Here is a 21,337-nt window from a genome sequence, read left to right on the forward strand (position 1 = left end):
TTTACCCCTGCAGAGTAAAACAGAACAAAACAAAACTCATATTGCAAATTCGTGTAATAAAGGAGTAGAGCTTTAAAATGCTCTCTTTTATCATTCTGAATTGAATAGCAGTATTGAAATGTTCAACAAAAAGCTACGTTTTCATGGTTTATTGTTTAGCGATAAAATCATTAGGTGGCTGGTGCATATTTCCAGCCATTATTGAGCGAGAGGCAGGGTACACCTCGGGGCAGGTCACAGGTCAATCACAAGGCAACACAGAGATGCAGAACATGGTGTTTGATTGGATGAATGCAAATACATCATGAAGTAAGTAGAAAAACTTGCTTCATTGTGTGTATGTGTGTATACATTTTACATAGTTCTCACCCCTTTTGGACTTTTTGATATACTCTTCATATCATGCTGCTCTGAGTCTAACATTAAAGACAGATATTTCAGAATAGTGGTGTTCGGGTTATGGCCAGGTAATACACGGCTACCAGTGAGCTTTGACTTGTTTAAAACCTCTCCAGTTATTGGGTTCCAACAGGCTTAATGGCATTGGTCAGCTAAACTGGTAAATTCTTGTGATGCTGCACTGATATAGTAGGAGTATTTTGATTTTATATGGTGTGCTATTATGATTTGTCAAGACTCGCATTCAAGGATAAGCATTGCAAAATTAGTCTCATTATATTCTTCCCCATATAATTCTGTAGAGATTTACCTTAAATCTTAAAAACCTTCCAAAATAGTTGAATGAAAAACAGAAAGAAAAAGTATTTCCAGGGAAAGTAGTAGCTTTTGTAGTCCGGCACAGATGAATGAATTGATTTTTGATTCACAGGAGAAGAGTCTTTAACTATTTTCCTGGACAAGCAGAAGCTAAATAAGAAGTCGGAGGGCAACAGCAACAGCTCTGTGGTGTCCCTGGAGCTGCTGCATCAGTTGGCGGCGTCTTATTTCACCGATCGGGAGAGCACCCTGAGGCGACTCCACCACCTCCAGATTGCCACCTCTGCCATTAAGGTACTGCACTCATTTACTCAGCATGTGTACTTACAGTACAAATCCAGATGCATATTCTTTGCTTCAGTGCCCCGCTGAAAAATGTCCGCTTCAGTATGCTGTTCATGCTCTGTAAAGCACATGCAAATGCAGTGTTTATTTGCTAAAACACACACTTTTGCGGTTTTTAGGATTAACAAGCAGCCAGTTATGAGGGTGGAGAGTCCAATATCAACGCTCCTATAAAACTCGTCTCTGCGGTTATATCATTTGGTGCTGCATCTACAACAAATGCCTTCAACAAACAATCATTTTTAAAGATTATTGTTGCAGTGCATCGTTTCAAGGTTCAAGAGATTAAAAAGAGTTCAAGGAAACACCTTTTTTTTTTATCTAAAGTGGCAAGTGTTTATTAATGACACGGTTCATGCACTGCAACTCTCAAAGGGAGCACAGCTTCGCAAATGTCAACTTTCTCTAAGGTCTCAAAGGGAATTGTACACAATCGCAGATATATATTGTACCCTGTTACACGCCATCTGGAATAGTTTCCATTTGTTTTACTGCAAAGAGAAACTGTCAAATTAAAGGCACGGCAGCCTTTCCAGCTCAAAGGTGTCTTTTTCCTTACCATAGCTGCATTACTTCACAGATTTTAGTTCAGAGAATGGAGATAAAACCTGATTTTTTTTTAACTACGAATTTTAAGAGGCGCAGTTGATTAAACTTTTACTCAAAAATGCAGAAACCCCCCCAAAAAACAACCATTATGTCCTTTGTCTAACAATACATTGATTCCTTTGGTGTCTAGTGGGAAAGAATAACCAAGAAAAACATTTTTCACATGTCTGCTGGCTTTCCTGTAGCGACAGCAGGTGTGTGGGTGGGTGGGCCATGCTTCTCTTCATCAACTTAAATAAGAAATCTGATTGAAATGGCAAATAACTGGCTTGGTGCCAAATTCATATGAAACCAGTATATCATAAGTATTTTGCCCTTGTAGTTTCCACTGGCTGAAAACTCTGCAAGCAAAGGTTAGATTGGCTCTCAGACCATTTTTGTTTCCAAGAGCCCCTTTAAACTGGAGCTCAAAGCACTGGATTGCTCTCCAACTAACATTCAAATGGTTGGATAAAACCGTTTTTATGCTGGACTCAAAATGAATAATTTTACCCTCAGAAAAAAAAAAAAACTGTAATTTTTACATTGGCAATGAATATAACTTTATTTTTAATGCTTAAAGAAAGGATGGTTGAATATTATTTTCATAAGTTAACTAGTAATTACAACAAACTCTCTTTAGCAAGTGGGAAAAACAATTTTTATACAAAAAGTAGAAAAGAAATGACCTTACTAAGCTTTGAGTGCATACATTTTGGGGGGAATATAAGTAACTATCTCTCTGCAGCTAAAATGATTAATGTTTGAAAGTAGGTACAGTCATGAATGCACAATATTTCTCTCCGCGCTGATTGTCTGTAGTAAATTGTACATGGTGAGACAAAAAACATTCTTTGACCTGTCTTAAACAGGTCGCTCTGTTCTTCAAAGCATTGAGTTAATTTGATCAGAATTCAAAAACATTTAGTGTGTCTAGCCTTTATGAAAGCAGGGGAAAATTAACATAAGCAATAAATATATTTCTATAAGCCAGCTGGGGTCTGAAGATCGAGAATCAGTATTTCTTTTTGTGTCTAGGTTTTTTTCAAAAATGTAAATTCCATTTAATCTTTGAGAAATAATAAAACATCATTGCACAAATATGGATTATTGTGGTTAGTATTGGAGTTAATAATCAGATACAAAAAGGTTTTGGAGGAATTTTTTTGTTTCTGACACTATTGCATGATTAAACACACCCCGGGTCAAATTGACCCACGAACATTATTGCTGTACCCTAGAAATGAACATAACAGGAGGGTTAAAACTAAGGCAGAGGTTCCCTTTTCAGATCTGTTGGGAGATTTGGAAATTGGTGAGCGACCTTGCTCTCTGTTCACTGGGTTCCAACTATGTTGCAAAGAAAAATTGGCAAATCTGTCAGTTTTTAGATTTACTCCCCTAAGACGAACATTAGCCCTAAAGATCTGCAACAAGTCCCTCTTCTTAGATTATTTATAGAAAACATTTGAAAACCAAGTCTTTTTCTTTCAGTTCACAAGTAGGAGCTGCTCTAGTCCTATCAAAAACATTCCCATTTCCTCATTTTTTATTTAGGTTTGTGGTTACAGCATGAAGAAATCTAGAAAGTTCAAGACATATTGACACGTTTACTGGAGTAACTCACAGTTACATCTCATCATCAAGTCTGGTGCAAATATACATAGCACTTTAGCAATATTTAGTGAATACATACCAGATGTACCAAAGTCACATTTTCTACTTTATTTTTAGATTTACTCCCCAAGTACAAATGTATGTAAATTCTGAGTTGCGTAATAATAATAAAAAGAAACATTTTGCCATGACAAAAATTACAACCAGCTGGTTGAAAAACAGAAGGCCGTTTCTGTTCCAGCTTCTATTTTTAGAGGAATAATCTTCAATATCTGTTTAGTCTTAAGCTGAGGATCTGAGCAAAGGGAATTAATTTGTCAGCCATGTTTGAAGCTGGACTCATTTACGAAGCAAGAGGGAGAGAAAAAGAAATATAGAGCAGAATCTAAAACTGAACTGAAGGAAGGTAAGCTTGAAACTGCAACCATTTAATACATCTGGACCTTAAAAAACAAAATAACCCCTAAAATTAAGACTTCTGAGAAAGTTAAATGTGAGTAGATTATTGAGGGGGGGGGACAACACATTTTACATTTTCAATACATTAAGAGCAATTCTAGAATAAACAAAAACATATGAAAACTGGATACATACAAAGACATCCAAAAGATCTCCTTTTATACCTTCCCACTAGATGAAAATGTCCAGTATGTGGGCTATTTTCAACAATGTATTCTGCTACATAGACTCATCACACAAGAGGAAGCAGCATTGAGTGGGATGTACTTGACCTGCGTCCATGTTTTTCCACTGGGCTTTGTGTCACTGCAGCACCAAGTAGGAGGTTGGAGCAGAACATATCATCATTCTCTCCACAGACAAATCCCAGCTACATATCCATTTAGAAAACATTTTGCTGCGAAAAAATTTTGTGTTTAAAAACTCAAAAGAAGTCTATTTTTTATTGGGGTTTTTTATTTGCAGTGATTGAAATTCAATGTCAGCAACTTCACAGAGATACCTGAATCCTATTAAAAAAAAACAACCTTTTGCGAAAAAGTGATGCCAAACGCAAGTGTTTTAAACAATATATTCCAAGAACAAGATAAACACCCAATTCTCATACAAATAATGTAGTTTCTTTACTGCATCTCAATATATTTGCAAACCTTTGAGCCCCTAAAGGTTTTTCATCATATAAAAATTCTGAATTGGTTTAATGAGCAAAGATTTTGGTTATGAATTTCAGTGTAGCAGATTGTGCAAAAAGCAGAAAGCATTTTGGACAGGAATAAATAGATGCAGCATAGGTTAGTCTTTAATCCTTGTCCCTCAAAACGTTCCCTACTGTCTGTGGTTCTTAACATCACCCCATCAGTTAAAAAAATATATCAAACTATGTATTAATTTAACCATTAGTAAACAAAACGGAGTAATGATGAAAACCCATTTGGTTTGGTTCAGTTCACTTATGTAGCCACAATCCTGTTTCCGGTCACTGCAAAAGACCCAATGGCAGAGTCCAGTTTGGACCAAATCCAGTTCAAATGACAGAAGAAGTAAACCAGAACTGGACAGGAGGTCATCAAATGGGCAGTGGTTTCATTGTGGCTGAAATACATGCATCCCATTGTACTCCTCAAGTAAATCTATAATCTTTTAGGGATGTATGGAACAATAGATTCTTTAATAGAAGATGTAACATATCCTTTCACAGCTTTATATGTCTAAATAAGATTTTTAAATTCTTCTGTAAATTATGGAGAATCTTAAAGAGAAGAAAAATGTCAATTTTAGCAGTTTATTAACATCTGTCCAGATCCATCCTGCCTTCCTACTAATAGAACTCATCCATTAACTAATAACTAAAGCATTTCCGGTTAAATTGTGGATAATTGTAGAGTTATTGAAAATCACCAGGCATTTAATGTGAATATAACTGTAGGTGTACTTCACCTGCAGCCTTGGTTTGATAGAAGCAGTGCTGCAATAAATAATTCAAATGTAAAAGAAGGAAGAATAAAAAACAATCGTACATCCTCTGAACTGTAAAAATGCAAAAAAAAAAAGAAAGAAAAAAGACAGAAAACGTTTATGATCATTCGCGCTACAGAGTGATCATTAAATGTAAAATGTCCCAGGTTGATTGATCCTTTCATTTAAGAGTTGTTTGGAGTTTTCAACAAACTAAGAGGCAGCTCTCAGATGAATTGTCATTGAAGTTCCTCTCGGGAGGTACTGAAAGCCCGATGTGTACGCAGCACCGGGTTTTCAGCACCGATGCTGCGAGCCCAGCTCAAAGCTCTGATGCTTTATGGTCCCTGCAGACAAAGTGTGTTGACTCAAAAATGTCTCCCTTGGAGGAATAATTAATATGAATCAATGTTGAAAATTAATATATGGTTGCATTAAGTAGTATCTATTTTTATCACATTTTCACAAGGTGAAACACTTTATGTGATAGTTGTTGAACTTTCTCCAACGTAACAATAACTCATCAGTGATTTGTGTTGGATGAAGCATCTCTATTTGTAAAACTTAGACCTGCCAATACCACTTGTAGCTAAACTGAATTATCTTAATAAACTATAATAAAAGTAGATCTAAGAGCAGATTCTTATTAACCCTTAAGAGGCCACATCCATCCTCTTTCAGGATTAGAAAGAGGGGTTCTAATCCCGATTATAAGTCAAACGTTTGTTTTTTTTTCCTTGACACAATTTCGGAACCACATCTGCTGCTTAAACAAGAGGCACATCTTCTGTTGCCTCATTCCTTTATCTCTGTTATCTTTAACTCGATCATGACTCTGTCTCTCTCTCTCTCTCCTATTTTTGTATATATTTGACAGATTTTTGAGATGTGTATCACCCACACTGCCTTGAAGGAAAACTTCTACTTCGTTTGATAATAGATGCAATCTTAAGGCAAGCAGAGTGAGAAGATAGAAGCAACAAGACGGCTGCATAGGCTGCATCTTTTTCCAGATAGGCCACTTAGCTGAAGAACAGCTTTGCTAGAGGCCACATCCATCCTCTGACACTATGCTATTTTGAACACTCACATAGGAAATGAACCATTTGTCATATTCATACTTCTTATTTTTGAAAAATCTTTTTTTTTCTCCAGTTCCTGTGTTCCTCCTATTATTCACTTTCCCTTCATGCACTTGACTTGTGTCTGTGTTACTCTGATTATAGTTTCATCCCCAATTAGCCACCATTAGCATTGCATTTGTATGAGAAGTCTGGGACAAAACTGTTCATATATTTTCTAGGATTCTCAAGAATTGATATCCAGGTCACAGGTTTAAGCCAAATAAATATTTTACTGGTCTTCAGTGCAGATATTTCAGCGACATCCAAGATGGACATAAATTTGTTGCTCTTCCCTCGTGACAGAAAAGGCTGCATCCTACTTGTAGAGCAACTCTTTGAGGTTTTTGTTTTGGGGTTGTTATCACAGTCAGTGTGGGTGAAGTGGAATAATTTCAGTCAGAAATGTTTTTTTAAGAGTTTCAAGAAAATCATCTGGATTTGCAGTGTTTCCAGTAAGCCACTTGTCTGTTGATGATTCATTTATTTGGCTGCAAAGAGTGTCAGGATTCATTTGAATCAGGTTAATGGAAACCTTAGACTTGTGATTCTTCATGTTTTATCAATATGGAACATAATGATAAAACATAACGTTACATATCTAAACAGACATGCTTCACCAAACTTGCGTAATTCTTTTATTTTTTTATTTTTTGCCGTTTTCTGACTCAAAATAAAACAATTTATTGGAGAATCCATAAAGTTTGGAACAAAATACCCTTCATGTGGCTTTAAATCCACAGAGACACAATTTAACTTACACAAACCCCAAAACAGGTACTTTTAAGAGTGCTTGAAATAAAACAGACACCATCATGTTTATCCTTACGCACAAGCAAATCATTGTTGAATGCCAGCTTACTCAGTATAGCACTCCTTCCTTCGATAAACCGCTTTAATGTTAATTCATAAACATGTTTCTCTCCTCTCTCTTATCCTATTGTTCTCTACACGGCAGCCCACACATCGCAGACAGCTGTGGCTGCAGGTGTTGTAGTCTAAAGCAAAAATGCCAGATTGTTTTTTTTCCCCCTGCTCTCAGAGGGCTTTACTTCATCTAGCCTACTGCTTGCTGTCACAACTGCCAAATGCTGCACTCTAAGCCATCAAAGACGGCAACAAACATCTCCCTTGTTTATTGCTATCGTAATGGTAACACATTCAGCACGTATATCGTTTGTGATGTTAAATAGATTTTCTTTTTCCTCCAGGTAACGGAAACAAGAACAGGTCCTCTCGGCTGCAGTAACTACGACAGCTTGGACTCCGTTAGCTCGGTGTTGGTGCATAGCCCAGAAAATAAGATCCACTTAAAGGGTAAGGCCCCACAAACACAAATACACATCCACATACTGTACGTGCAGCTTAATGCTGTAAGCATGTGCACACAGCCTCAACCCAGCAGAGAAGGTCCACTGATGGAATAAAATTAAACCGTACACACACGTTTAAGCACACAGAAATCCACCACATCAGTCCATCCCACCTGCCTGCCAACTGTCTCACCTCTGGTGTTGTTGGCTTGGATGACCCTTTACTTTATGCTACAGTAGTTTATATGTCTGTTTCTGCCTGGCTGGTTTTCAGTCTCATAGGAAATCTGTTATTTTACTAGGCTGCAGACAGCCCAGACCCACGCTGACCTTAGCTTAATCCATCCAAACCCGACTGCAAAACTCTGTAAGCAGGTAAAACTCAGGTGGTTCAATTATATTCCTGTTTATTTGCATTCATAAGAAAATATTCAACAAATGAAATCAGGTGGTGGTGGGTAAAGAATTTAAGTATTAGGAGAATAACAAATTGCCTTCACTTTTTTGTTAAACAAAGTTTGACGATGGCCTTCTGTGTTTATCTTTATTTATCTACCGATTGCAAGAACTTTGTAATGAGCACAATAAAGTACTTTTTTTTTTTAGAAAGAGGAATCCAGAAAAAAAAGGACATCTATTTCAAGGCCATGTTAGCTTGACCAGTCAGTGTCTGTAAGAAGCATTTTTGATGATATTCTCTTCAGCAGACAGAATATGAATGATTTAAAAGCACTGTGAGATATTTCCGGCTACTACATTCAGGAAACATCGTTCCCGCAAATGTCTTTGAAATATTATCAGTTTTCTATATTTATGTGAATAGTTTTTTAAAAATAGCTTCACTGATATAAACTTATGTCAATACACAACACAAATCTTAGTGGTAAAAATATGCTGACAAACTTGTGCAGCATTTCCAGTCCACTGCTGCAGCCTGGAGGTTCTTCTGCTTCACTTTGAGAGCTTGGCAAATGTCTAAAGTGGGCAGCCCTTTCTCCAAGATCATCCTGGAAACCCCTTTTTAATAGATTTTGGTTTCATCGTTTTAATAACTCATTACCCCTCATTTACAATTATATAAAAATAAATGCTTTCTTGTTTCTGCTGTCAAAAATGAGCATATGTATAGATTTAGTTATTTAGCATAAAAATCATTTGGACACAACTGGTAAAAGGTGGCAAAGTGATCCCAATCTTGTCATTCATATGTTTAGACTTTGCATTGATTTGTGAAATACATAATATGCCACTTTGGCTGCGTTATGGTTGGAAGCCGTTTCAAGTGAATTTGCGACAGTATTATTCAAGGTTTGTTTGCATTGTAAATCTCATAGGTTCAACCTAAACAATGTGCTTTCTGTCTATCTACTTAGTAATTCTCTTTTCTCTATCTTTTGAGGCCAGGTTTGTCTACTCCAACACCAGTTTGTGATGTGAAAACTAAAACAAAACCTGTCTGGAAGGATTTTCTAACCAAAGCTCATTATTCCAAAGGTCAAGAGGTCAAGCGGTTAAAAATCAATTCAGCCTGAAACTGAGCAAAATGCATAAAGTTATCTGGAATCAGGCAGTTGTCTGTGATCTCCATGCATCTAGCATGTTTTGGTGTTGGTTTAACATCTAATATTGATGGGAACAAATTTGCCTTTGATAAGTATTCAGAGAGTTCTTAGGATGCGTCCACTCAATTATTCATACAGACACATTTCCATATTTCATTTACTGTCTGAACTCCTAGCATGTCTTTCTGGAATTGAGAGTTCAAAATGCCAAATGCTTTTGTCACGAAGTTACAATTGCAGGAAAAGAAAAGAGCGAGAACAGTGTGGTGGCTTGTTTTACACAGTAATATCCTAGTTTCATTTTTAATGGAGTCGTATTTACTAATACACTAAGCACAACTCCTGCTGGTTTCATAATAGGAATCATAATAGCCAACAATAGAAAAAGATCCTGTTGAGGTTAATTGCAATTTTAGATGCAAACAAATTTGAAAAAAAGCATAAATTAGCCAACTAAAGGAGGCCAAATGTCTCCATTAAAGGAAACGTTATCATAAGTGTACAGGTAATATGACAAATGTGTCTCAATAATTGTGCTATGATTTACTTCTGGGAAAGCTGATGAATCCATTTGGATTTTTGTGATGGAGTTCACAATGGCATTGTCTAGCTTATAAAAAATCCACACCTTCACTGTGTGGTGAGGGAAATGTTTTGCTTTGTCAGTCTTCGAATGCTGGCATCACTTTGAGGTCAGAACTTGGTGAGGGGAAGGAGTCAGACAGCAGGCCTTCCTTTCTCTTTTTGCTCACCAAGTAGTTCTTCAGATGTTGGCCCTACATCACAAGAATCATTTCTGTGATCACAGCTTGATTTTAAAGTTGTCTGCCTGACGGTGCTCTACAAGCACCTGACAAAGATTTTTTTTTATTTTATTATTTTTTTTATTTATTTATTGCAGGGCTTTTTCCTTTCAGAACCTTTTGGTCTAACTGTAATTTTAGGAAAAGACGGACAATCTTTGCTCAGAATATCAAACTTACTTGTGCCACTCTCTCATCTTTCTGATTCTGTTTTTCACAATAGTTTGTACCACTTTAAGACTTTGTTCTGGAGGCAAAACCCAAAGCTACTTAAACAAATTGTACTTGCTGCCATCTTAATATTAGAGTGCAAGGAAGTTAATGGCAGTATCTGCTTTTATAGGACTTAAGTTGAGTGTGCAATGATGCATTAAAATCAAAACAGTTTAACGTACAAGCTTGTTTACATCACCGATGAGAGCTTCCTTTTGTCAACAGCCACTCTATTCACATCTATTCTCTTTTTTTAATTATTAATGTACTCTTGAAATATTAGCCATCTTTCTCATTACCATCTATGTCTCCAAACACATCCAACAAAAACTAGGTACATACCTTTACATAAAGAAGGTGAAAGCATAGTTATAGAGTTTTCAGGGACTCATGTCACCATGTTTTACACTATTATGCAGATATCAACCAACTATATACTTTTGTCAATTTAATAATTTTTAATAACAATGCCACGCTATTCTCTAATTTCCCAATAAATTTAGCGTTGAAAAATAAAATGCTTACAGAAAAAAAAGCAGCAAACACAGTTCAAAGTTACGGAGCTGTCTTCCTCTGCTTACTCACTTTCCTTTTGCACCATTTCTCATAATATTCATTTGATTTTATTTGATAATTTCAAAATATATGGGTTCCAACTAAATAATTTAAAGTGGGGAAACTGATGTTGTGCTATGTGTGAGATTGCTTAATCATTCCTGTTTATATCATAACTGCAAAAAAAAAAAAAAAAAAGACTTAAGATGTTTTTCTGTGATCGGGTATCAATCATTTATATTAGGAACAGAGAGCAGTCATCATTACACAGCTCTGTAGTTAGAGAGAATTTCACAAATATTTCAAAACAAAGAAAACCTGATGACAAAAATTATATTAATTATTTCTAGTGCATTATGTTGTTGCTAAGCAAAATTATTGCGGTTAGCAGAGTAAAAGCAGTCTCTTTTTATTTCCCCTGCAGAGAACGCAGAACCTTCATCCTGAGATTTTCAGCGTGCCGTCGTTCTCTCATGGAACATTCTTTATACCTCTCCAGTTCTTTTGAAATTTGTGAATAATCATAGTTTTCAAATCCTCTCATTATCATCAGGTTTCTTGACAATAGGAAGTCTAAATGTTGCCTAGGTGAACTCTGTAATGAAAAAAATATTGATGTGGGGGAATAAAAGGGAAAAGATTTGATATTGAAATATGATTATCCCCTCCAGCTGCCTGACCCCGTCATTTCCTCCTATAGCTGCCCTATAAAGTTATATTGACAAGCTTTGACCCAGAATGAAAACAAGGCTAAACATGTTCCAAACCTTAAAGTTTTTACTGTTTGTCCTTGAAGAGGATATTAAACCTTAAGTATCACAGATGCTGCTGAATAAATATCAGTTTTCTCCACCAAGTGAACCATAGTTTACTTTTCCATTGCAAGGTCAAGTCCTGTCTCTTTGTGTCCCTCCTTCTTTTCTAAAATGAGGAATATTATTAGTTTGTGACCCAGAAAGACCATAGGAAAGGTTAAAGAGAAAGGTGAAAACGCCATGTAATGGAAAATTAGTCAACACTGTTTTGAAGGCTTTGTTCACCGTCTGACATATTCATGAAGAGCAGAATCAGTGTGTAGGTTGTTGAGTGGGTCGTTAAAGCACAATAATTCTCAAATTCTGTAACAATAAATGAAAAACAATAAAAATCTTCAAACTCTTTTGTTTTCAATTCTGGGCGGGAAAAAAATCATAATTGCAGCTGGAAGGTGCAAGTTTGTCTCCAGAAAACAAACAGAAGTGTTTGTTCTACAAATATGAGAACAGTTTCAAGTAAAAAACATTAAAACAAAAACAAACTAAGGATCTTCAGACATTTCATTCTACAAATGCAATAATTATGTTTTTTAAAATTTCTTTTACATTGATTTTGTAATAGAAAAGGGGAGCCCTACCAATTACCATGGGCAAACTTTTACCCCTATTTTCTCTAATTAGCTTGATGGCTTCCATTCCTGCCCTTCCAAAGCAACGGGCCCGGGAGCCAAGTTGATAAAAAATTAGGTTGTAAAAGCTGTTTCTACCCCAAATCAAGCCTGCACTGAGGTATCAAATCTCCTAAGAAATAATTATGGCAGAAATTTAGAACTATTTTGTATCAGTTCTCTTTACAAGATACATTTTAATTAGATTTTGAAAGTCTTCTCAATGTGCTTTAGAAAAAGGGTCACTGTGTGCCAAACTTCTTAAAGTATAAAGTTTAAATTCTTCCGATTGTTATAAATATGATGCTTCTTTACGTTTTTGTATTGTTTTGTTGTTTTTTTGTACATGTGACAATTATAAAACACAAGATTCTGTCTTGATTCATTAGGACAGAAACGTTAAAGGTTTCTGGTGTTCCTTTTTCCTTGGTCATGCGTGTGCACTTAAGTTTTCTTTTTGGAAATTTTTCTGTTATTCACAAGGTTGAGAAAAGGAACCAGAGCCTAATACTAATGCAGCGAAGCCTTGGCTGCATTAGTAGCTAAGCCTTTGTGCGAGCAATTGTTCTAAGAGACGCCAGAGTTGGACATGTGCTTAGTAGGCTGCTTAGAATGCTGCATATCAAAGTCTTAAGATCAGAGAAGGAAAACCCGTCTTCTAATTTCATGTCTGTCCATGAAGACGCAAGCTGATTATTTACTCAAATTAAGGCTCTTATTAATGCTAACTGCAGCAGAATAATTATAAAACAACACAAGAGAGGCTTAAATGGCAAAGAAGCCAAGTGTCCTTCTACGCCAAAACTTGCCTGGGACTTTCCTCCACATATGGAGGAAAGTTTCATCCTCTGAGGAAAAATAAAATCTGAATAGACCTGGTGTCTGATAACTATATTGGTGAGACAAGGAAATATGGCAAAAAATAAAATGCTTTCTATGTAGCACACTGGAGAATGCTCCGTCTTAATAGTGTTTTATTATAGGGAGACAATGTAAAATGCCAAACTCTAAACATTTTTGGATGTATCAAACTGCAGCTTGCTATAATTGAATACCACAGTGGTTTAAATGTGTTTGGGTTTAGGGGTAGGACTCCTCAGTCTTTCTTTTTGTTTTACTGTAATAGAAACTACTTATTCTTCTCCAACACCATATAAAGTTGTCTTCGTATTTTTATCCTGCAGTCAAAGTGGAGCTTTAGAAACAATATTCCCCAATCCTCAATTCCCCAATTTTTATATGTTTTTGCTATGGTTATTACCTTCAAGATGAAACCTTCCAAGTTATTAACTACAGTCCTCTCGTGTGTGTGTGTGGGTGGCATACTTTGAGATGCTTGCATCCAGAAACCCATCAAGAGTCTAGTAAAAGTCCAGTAACAATAGACAGAACTGTGTGGGAGGAGGCGGCAACTCAAAATATACCAGTTGGTGGAAAAATTGGCTGACGCACAAATGTACAATCTCAAAACTCAGGAAAGTGTTCGAGCTCTCAGCGCTGTACTTCATGTTGCTGAAGGTTTGGTGAAAAATTCTAACGGAGAGCAAAATCTGCTCTTTGGGGCAAGTGTAGGATGAGTGCTTATTGAAACCCAGTGTCATAAAAGTCAGAATCATGCAGTACATGTGATTAATCCCTGGAGAGATGACTGATGTGGAGAGATTCTGACAGAAGAGAGAGAAACATCTAGATAATTGTAAGGTGAGTCTAATTTGTCTTCACAAATGCCTGATTTTATTTGGTTAAGGCACAAGTTCCCCGTGTTCTACATCCAGCTCACAAGTCAGAACAGCCCACGACAAGTTCATTAGATGACAACATTTTAAAAACAACTTTGGAAAAACTAAGAATCTCCTTGTTTTTAAAGCGAGTAATATTTTTAAAAATCATAAACTGTGTTTCAGGAATCTTGCAATACCTGGCCTGGCCACTACAGTGTAAGAGCGACTATAAAACTCCCATTTATCGGCACTGAACAATGGCAGCCCAGTTGTCTGAGCAGTAAAAGGATGAGTCTCTGTCAGTGTCGGTAGGAAGCCCTGTTGGCCTCACACTCACAGAACAAATGTCTCACAGTTCGTGTCACTATCCTCTAAACGTACTGCGTAACCTTCCCATATGGTCGGACCGTTCTGCGGATTAGTGAATGTTCCACTGATGCTGTGAAGTTGGGCCTCTGAAAAAGCCAAGCAGCTTTGTTGTCTGTGGCAGGTCAGCGGCGTTTGTGACTCTTTGTGTACAGTACAGCCGGTCATGCAGCGCATGTAGCAATGTCGTCATAGGAAATCCTCATAAGCAGTAAATAAATATCACCTCTTTCCACATGGCCAGCCGCTATCTAAATATACTTGATCCTTTTTTTGAGTGTGAAGTTGAAAGATTTAAGGTAAATTGTAGGGTTAAGCTTGGGTTTTTGAAAAATCAACCTTATTTAAGACTCCAAGAATGTTGTTTTATAGGATATAGATATTTCTTTTTACCCTCAAAAATGCAGTCTTCTCTTATATGCTGAGAGTTTAAGACTTGAGATATTGATGAGAACAGCAGAGGAACTTCTTGATTAGAAGTAAATACAGAGGGACAAATTTTTTCTTAAATGTCATCTTTACAACTTTAGTAGGATACGGTTCAGGGTATTTGCAGATTTTCTGTATATAGTCTATTATCATTGTTATCAGTAATTTTACTCAGGTAAGAGTTGCAATACTGTATAATAAAACTACACAAGTGAAAATAAAAGGTACAACATAGTAAGAGCACTCCTGAATGTGCATATTTTCAAAAAAAGGTAGGCAAGTAAATGTAACTGAGTAAATCTAACTAGTTACTGCCTAGTCTAAGCTTGAGCAATTTTGCAAACGGGTGGGAAAAAGTTTCAGGTTGAGATGTATTCTAAAAAAGCATTTGCAGCTGTAAATTCAGTGACTACATGTCACTGAATTTACTACATGTAACACATGTAGTACATGTAGTACATGTAGTATTAGTTGCTCAGAGTGAATAAGTGGACAGGAAGATAAATTATTTTCCTTCCACTTCACTAATTTGTGTTTACCCTTCACAGCCATATTTACTGTATGCAAAGCATAAATGTATTATACACTTTGCATACTTTACAAAGTATATAATGTAAAGTATGTAAAACTTTACATTATATACGTTAGAATTTGTAGTTGTTGACAAAATCTGAAAAACTTCAAAAACTTTGAATAGTTTCAAAAGATCCTGTGGATTTCTATTTTTAATAACCAGTGACTTTTAAAGGTATGGATCTGAATATGGATTAAATTGTTCATAATTTCATCTACTTTTTCTAGAACCGTATCGTTATAAATTTAAACCTACTGAAGCTTTAATATTATTGCCCTTTTCTATTATGACAAATTAAGAATATAGCTATTGCAATGTTTAATTTAAATTGTTCAACTGGTTTGAGAGACATGTGGACTGAAATAGTTATGTTCTCTTACAATAGACAAGCTCGTATTTAATGTTCCACTTGGAGTCCTGTTTCGGAAAATGCTCGTCTCTTAACACATCCGTGCATAAACTCAAGTACGAGTTTATGCAAGCACACAGACGAACGTGCAGGCCCACTTTTAATCAGAATGACACCATTGCGTGATGACAGCTGCAGGGTGGCCTTCATCCAGCACAACTCCCCCCCCTACAGCTCCATAAACAGGCCTTTAGAAGTTTGCTGGAATTCCTTCAGTAGCGAGAGCGGGGCGTGGGGACGGATGCAGCAGGACACTTGTGAGCTCCTGCAGGGTGAGAGGTCTGTCAAGTGGCTCCCTTTTGCTTAGGTCTAAGTTTGGGCAGTCACTGAAACAAATACTCTGCACACAAGCTGTTTCTGTACACTGCACTGTATGAATCATTCATGTGCCTCTTGCATGCCAAATTTCTCACTGGTCCCTGCTCTGACATCACAGCTCTGGATGTCTCGACAGTAAAGGTTTCAGCAGACGAAAGATATGGGGAGAAATAGAAAGTGAGCCAGATAGAAGTCTATCTGGTGGGAGAAAAAATAGTTTGTGGCTCTGAAGTTTTTTTTTTTACCCTTTAAACTGACAGACTTGTTGGATATAGCTCCCTCAGCTTTACACAGGGCCTTATCTCTTTGCAGCATTACAGCTTGCACTTTTCATACATGCACAATGTAGTGGACTCTTTTGTGTACGAGCACAAAACTATCTCAGGAGAGCATAAAACAGCTGAGCTGAGGTAAACACGCATTCCAGCCTGTGCAACAAGTCAGCAGAAAATTCAAGTTACAGTCAGAGGGAAGCGTTGCGACCAAGGTGGGAAAAGTCAGATTAAAAAAAAAAAAAAAAAAAGGAAAGGATGAGGCTTGGTATGTGACACAGTAGTATCTGTGTCATTGTGTGTACTCTTGCACACAGGACTTTGAAGCCAGACTGATGCAAAACTCTCAGGCCGTGAGGGCAGGACAGCGGGCCAAGGGTACCAACGGCATGTCCTGCAGAGACAAGAGTGCATTCCGGTGCAGCAGACTTAGCTCTCAGCAAAGCAGAGGCTTAAAATTAACACACAGTCACTCAAAGACATGCACAGATAACAGAGAGGTAGTGATCATGGGGAGGGTTTAAAAGCTTCAAATTGCCCAAAATGAAAAATGTGACCTCTGCAGGGGATTGAGAGATGGAAAGACAAGGAACCTTGGGGCGGCTATTTCTAGTCCAGTGGAGTGATCTAAATCTGGGGGTGGATGGAAGCAAAGTCTCATGGGTAATGACCCTTAAAGCCCCCATCAGAAAGGGGACACCCACAGGTTTTTCATGGTGGTAACTGGGGACCTGGTGTGATAAGGAGAGATAATACTGAAGATTAAAAGCAAGTGATGGGATTTTTTTTTTTTATCACTGTTTCAAGCCCTGCTGGAACAGAGGTGCAGCGCTCAGTGCAGTCTGAAATGTTCCAAGCTTTTGGCCTATTTGAAGCCTTTCTTTGGGTTGGATGAAAAGACAGACTTATATTTTACACACATATAGACCTGCACACGGTTCCAACCAAACAGCATTTACAAAAGATTTCATGAATTAGTTTTTCAGCAGAAATTTGTTCAATAATAATCTGCTGCTTAGCCCAGGCGTCGACTCTTGGCTCATTTTCTGCAGGTAGTTAAACATTGAAAATATCTTAGTAAAGATAATTGATGGCGGTTTGATTCATTACCAGATTAGATTGGTTTCTCAGTTGTTGATACTCCCTTTACACAGAAACATGTAATTAATGCATCGTCAATTTTAGATTAATTAGAAATTGGACTGAAATAGGTAGAAAATTAATCTGGAACTCGGTGAAATGGTAGCCTGGAGGCACAAAGATGAAAAATCCTTTTCTGTTTTTAAGGTTTTTATTTTCATCTCCTTTTTATTCTGGATAAAGAGAGTGGAAAATGAAAAGATTTAGGAAAACTGAACCAACAGCAAGGCTTTTTTTTCTTAACATCCTTCAATTTAACATATTTTCTGATTAAACCAAGTTTTTATGTTGTTTGAATCTGTGGAAATACATGTTTGAAAATAGAAAACTTATTTTAGTCATTGCTTTTGCCAGAATTTCTGGCTAAAGGAATTTTTCTACTGCCTTTGCCAGCAGTAATTCAAGAAAACCAATTACTTTTAATGCATTACTTGTCACTTTATTGTGTAAGTACACTGAATTTCAATAATTTGTAGAAAAAGTAACGAAAGCTCCAACATTACATTTCTAGAAATCTGAACCTGTAACATTTTTAGAGAGCTAAGAAAACCTACTGCTGGCAAAATAAACATAATATATGCTTCAAATAGCCATCACTTTGATGAAATTTGCAGGCAGGCAACAATGTTGCAGAAATGACTCTATAATATTTACCTCATTCTTTTAATATGTGAAACTAGTGAAAATTTACTCACCTCTGAATGTCAAATGCTTGGACATCTTGATAAAGAAGTTCAGCCAAAAGATTATATTTGTTTATGCATTTTACTGCGGAACGATCAGCAGTGAAATGTTTCAGTACAGAGGGCTTGACTCTCAGCACTGCGAAGAGAGGAGGCAGGTTGGTGACTTGATTTTGCCAGAGGGAAAATGTAAGAAAATACATCTGTCTTACTAATCTGCAGTTCTGGAGAGGAAGCTGGAAAGCTGCAGTAACGTCAGAAGAGGTGGATGTTGGAGAATTGAGAAAGATAGTTTAGACATGTGGAGGTAGAACTTGGTTAGTCAAATCTTCCTCCATGAAGATCACAGGTACTACTTCACAACTAGATCCACAATCCAGCAACATGGTTAGAAGTCAGGTAAAGGTCGTACATAGAGAGGTGAATGTCAGAATACCTCGTAAAAGGGAGCAGGTTTGGTTCGGAGGGTGGGCTGTGATCCAAAACATCAGAAAGGTTGTAGAGTCCTGTCAAAAATAGTCCGGAGACAACAAGGGCAAGGACACAACGCTGGGCAACTACTGGCACAAGAAAGTCCATAATCTGGCAAGGAGGCAGAAACTGAGGCGAGATCAGGAACTTCAGAACTTCAAGAACTTGAGAAAGGTAGACAACTAGACTTGGCACAGGTGGGCTGAATGAAGCTGATGAGCAGAGATTTAACTTGGCAGGTGGAGCAGAGTAACACAGAAGCATAAAAGCAAGATGAGAATAACATGGAGAAACATGAAATATTATCGTTTCAGTTGATTTGACCGCTTGGCTCGCTGATAGATGATCCAGAAAACAATGACCGTCCATCCCAATAAGGTCAGGTGGTCTTTAGGTCTCCTGGCACAGTAGCCACACACCCATTATGCATCCAATATCTGCATTATAAACAGATCATAAGTGACACACATTCTTTATAGATGTGACAGGATTTCATTTTTCACCAAATGCGCCTAATTACTTTCAGTCTGACCCATATAAAATGCATTTTTAGATGAGCCAATATGCAGAGCAAGAAAAGAAGCTGCATGACAACAGCGTGAAATTTAGGGCAACTTAGAAGTTGTGTAAATCTTAAATAACTTGTTATTTTCTAAGAAAAAAATGGCAATAAAACTTAATCCAAACTGACTAGTCAGGCTTTTCCCCCTCCTTGAAGTTTGAGGTTGTGTTGCCTTTGACCACAATGTACACACATGTGTCCTCAAGCAGGGAAATTCACAATGTGTATGTGCAAGACTGTCCTTCACGCTACATTAAAAGGTGTAGTTTAATTTAATTTTCAAATTGATTATCACAGTATAGTACTTCTACTAAAGAAAAAAACAACAAAAACCCATAAATCAGCCTTTTAACCCATAGAAGCCTACCACAGCATTCTTATTTCATAAAAGCTTGATGGTGTTGTTGGGCTTTATGTCACTCTAAGTGATATAAAATGGCAAATAGCACCCGAACACATTCCAGTTTGCATTTTTTTTTTTTTTTTTACTCATTTTGGAAAGGCAGACGTGAGTGTCATACTGATCACAGCAAACTTTCGGCTGAATACTGATGTGCTGCCGCAGTAACGACACGTGTGTCAAAGGTGAAAAGCAGCAAGGTGAAAAGAGGATGACTCACAGGCAAGTACCCAGCTAACAGCCAAGCTGAATAATTTGCGCTCAGTCTACATTTTCATAATGTTCTTTAAAAAAAAAAAAAGAAAAAAAAGAAAAGAAAAATAGCCAAGTTGGACAGACAGGGCCAATTTTGTATAAAATGACAGTGCAGCCAAGTGATGCTTCAATGCCCATCCAAACTTTTCAAAAGGCTGCTTGAAAGTTGCCTTGGATGTGACTTCAATTGTTAGACTGTGGTGCACAGTTATATTTAGCATTATGTTTTAGTGGCTATACCTGTTTAGCATTTATGTAACAGAATTGTTCAAACTCCGCCACTGATGCGGCGTTCATGGATGTCGCTCAGCACGTTTTCGAGGAAGAGTCGTTATTTATTAGGAAACTGATTAAAACGTCGAGGCAGCTTTCTGCAAGTCACTGCAAATTATTATATATTCTGTGCTGACTTTCAAAACAAAACAATCTGTCTTATAATAACACAATTTATATGGAGATTACTTCTAATCTTATCAGTACAATTAGTCCATAAAAAAATTAAAAGAAGAAAACAAGGAGAGGCACTTTCAAGGTGGGGATAGAGTGAGATAATGACTAAATCTGGCAGGTTGTTTAGCTGTCTCTCCCAAACCGAAGAAACTTCGTGAAGAACTGGAACCGTGGTGTGTGTGTGTGTGTGCACATATACACAATCACATGACAATCCACCCACATGCACACCAACTAACCCACAGGAAAGTAGAAAAAGGCCTCAAAGCACCTGCCAAAGCATAGAACATGAAAAATGTGACTAATTACATTACTTTCCATGCCAGTAAAAGAGAAAATACCAAAGAAGAGATATGCATATTCATAGCAGGGCACAGTGGGATTGACTTGGCTGCCGAAAATCATCCAGAAAGAGCTTGTGAAGTGAAGAGAGAGGCAGCTTTTGACACAAATTAACAATTATTAGACGGAAAATCGGTGAGACAGGAACGGACCACAGACAATTTCTGGAACACAGCGTGAGCTTCACACACCAAGCTACCTGCTGGTTTCTGAGAGATGTCAATCTGCAAACACATCAGCTTCTGATGTGGCTCAATACACAGTGCAGTCAGATCTTGGCACTATAATTAGCATCGCATGTTTTAATACAATCTAAACCACGAAAGCAGCAGCGAAAATGTAACATATTTTCAAGCTGGTAAATTGATTCCAACTTTGTTTCCCACAAGTTAAGCATGTAATAGTTTCAATACCCTGCAAAAGCTACTAAAGCTACTGGGTAAAAACAACATGCAGATGAAATTGCAATTCTTACTTTCCATTTCATAAAAAAAAAAAAAAAAAGGTTAAATATCCAGGAGCAGTTCTTAAAAATGTTTTGCTATATGCATCCATTTAAGAAATGTTTTTAAAAAATCAAATCTAACATGATGAATCATGGGAATCAAAACGTCAAATTCGTTCAGCTCCCTGCTGCGGACAGGATCATGGCCTATAATCCTTCAAAGAAAAAAAAAAAAAGCTGAAATAAATCTGCTACGTTAGGAATGTTCTTTTTCATGCTGAAATTGCAGCTCTTGCACTCTCACACACATTTGTTTTAACCTCTGACTT

At 37.1% G+C, this 21,337-nt stretch overlaps 1 protein-coding gene and 1 long non-coding RNA gene across 4 annotated transcripts in view; one reads left to right on the plus strand and one right to left on the minus strand.

Annotated features, from left to right (window-relative positions):
- brinp2 (bone morphogenetic protein/retinoic acid inducible neural-specific 2) overlaps nt 1-21,337 on the plus strand; it is a 190,794-nt gene that overhangs the window by 121,099 nt on the left and 48,358 nt on the right. For all 3 annotated transcript variants that reach the window (XM_044133142.1, XM_044133144.1, XM_044133143.1), the window contains exons 4-5: nt 830-1,011; nt 7,514-7,619. In XM_044133142.1, the coding sequence (XP_043989077.1) occupies nt 830-1,011; nt 7,514-7,619 (288 nt within the window). The remainder of the gene's footprint in view (nt 1-829; nt 1,012-7,513; nt 7,620-21,337) is intronic.
- Nucleotides 14,420-21,318, minus strand: LOC122840620. The gene is made up of 3 exons (XR_006372264.1): nt 18,520-21,318; nt 18,296-18,327; nt 14,420-18,222 (listed from the first exon to the last, which is right to left on the minus strand). It is a non-coding gene; the product is annotated as an uncharacterized LOC122840620 (long non-coding RNA).

Source organism: Gambusia affinis, linkage group LG12 (genome assembly GCF_019740435.1).
Source record: "Gambusia affinis linkage group LG12, SWU_Gaff_1.0, whole genome shotgun sequence".
NCBI lineage: Eukaryota > Metazoa > Chordata > Actinopteri > Cyprinodontiformes > Poeciliidae > Gambusia > Gambusia affinis.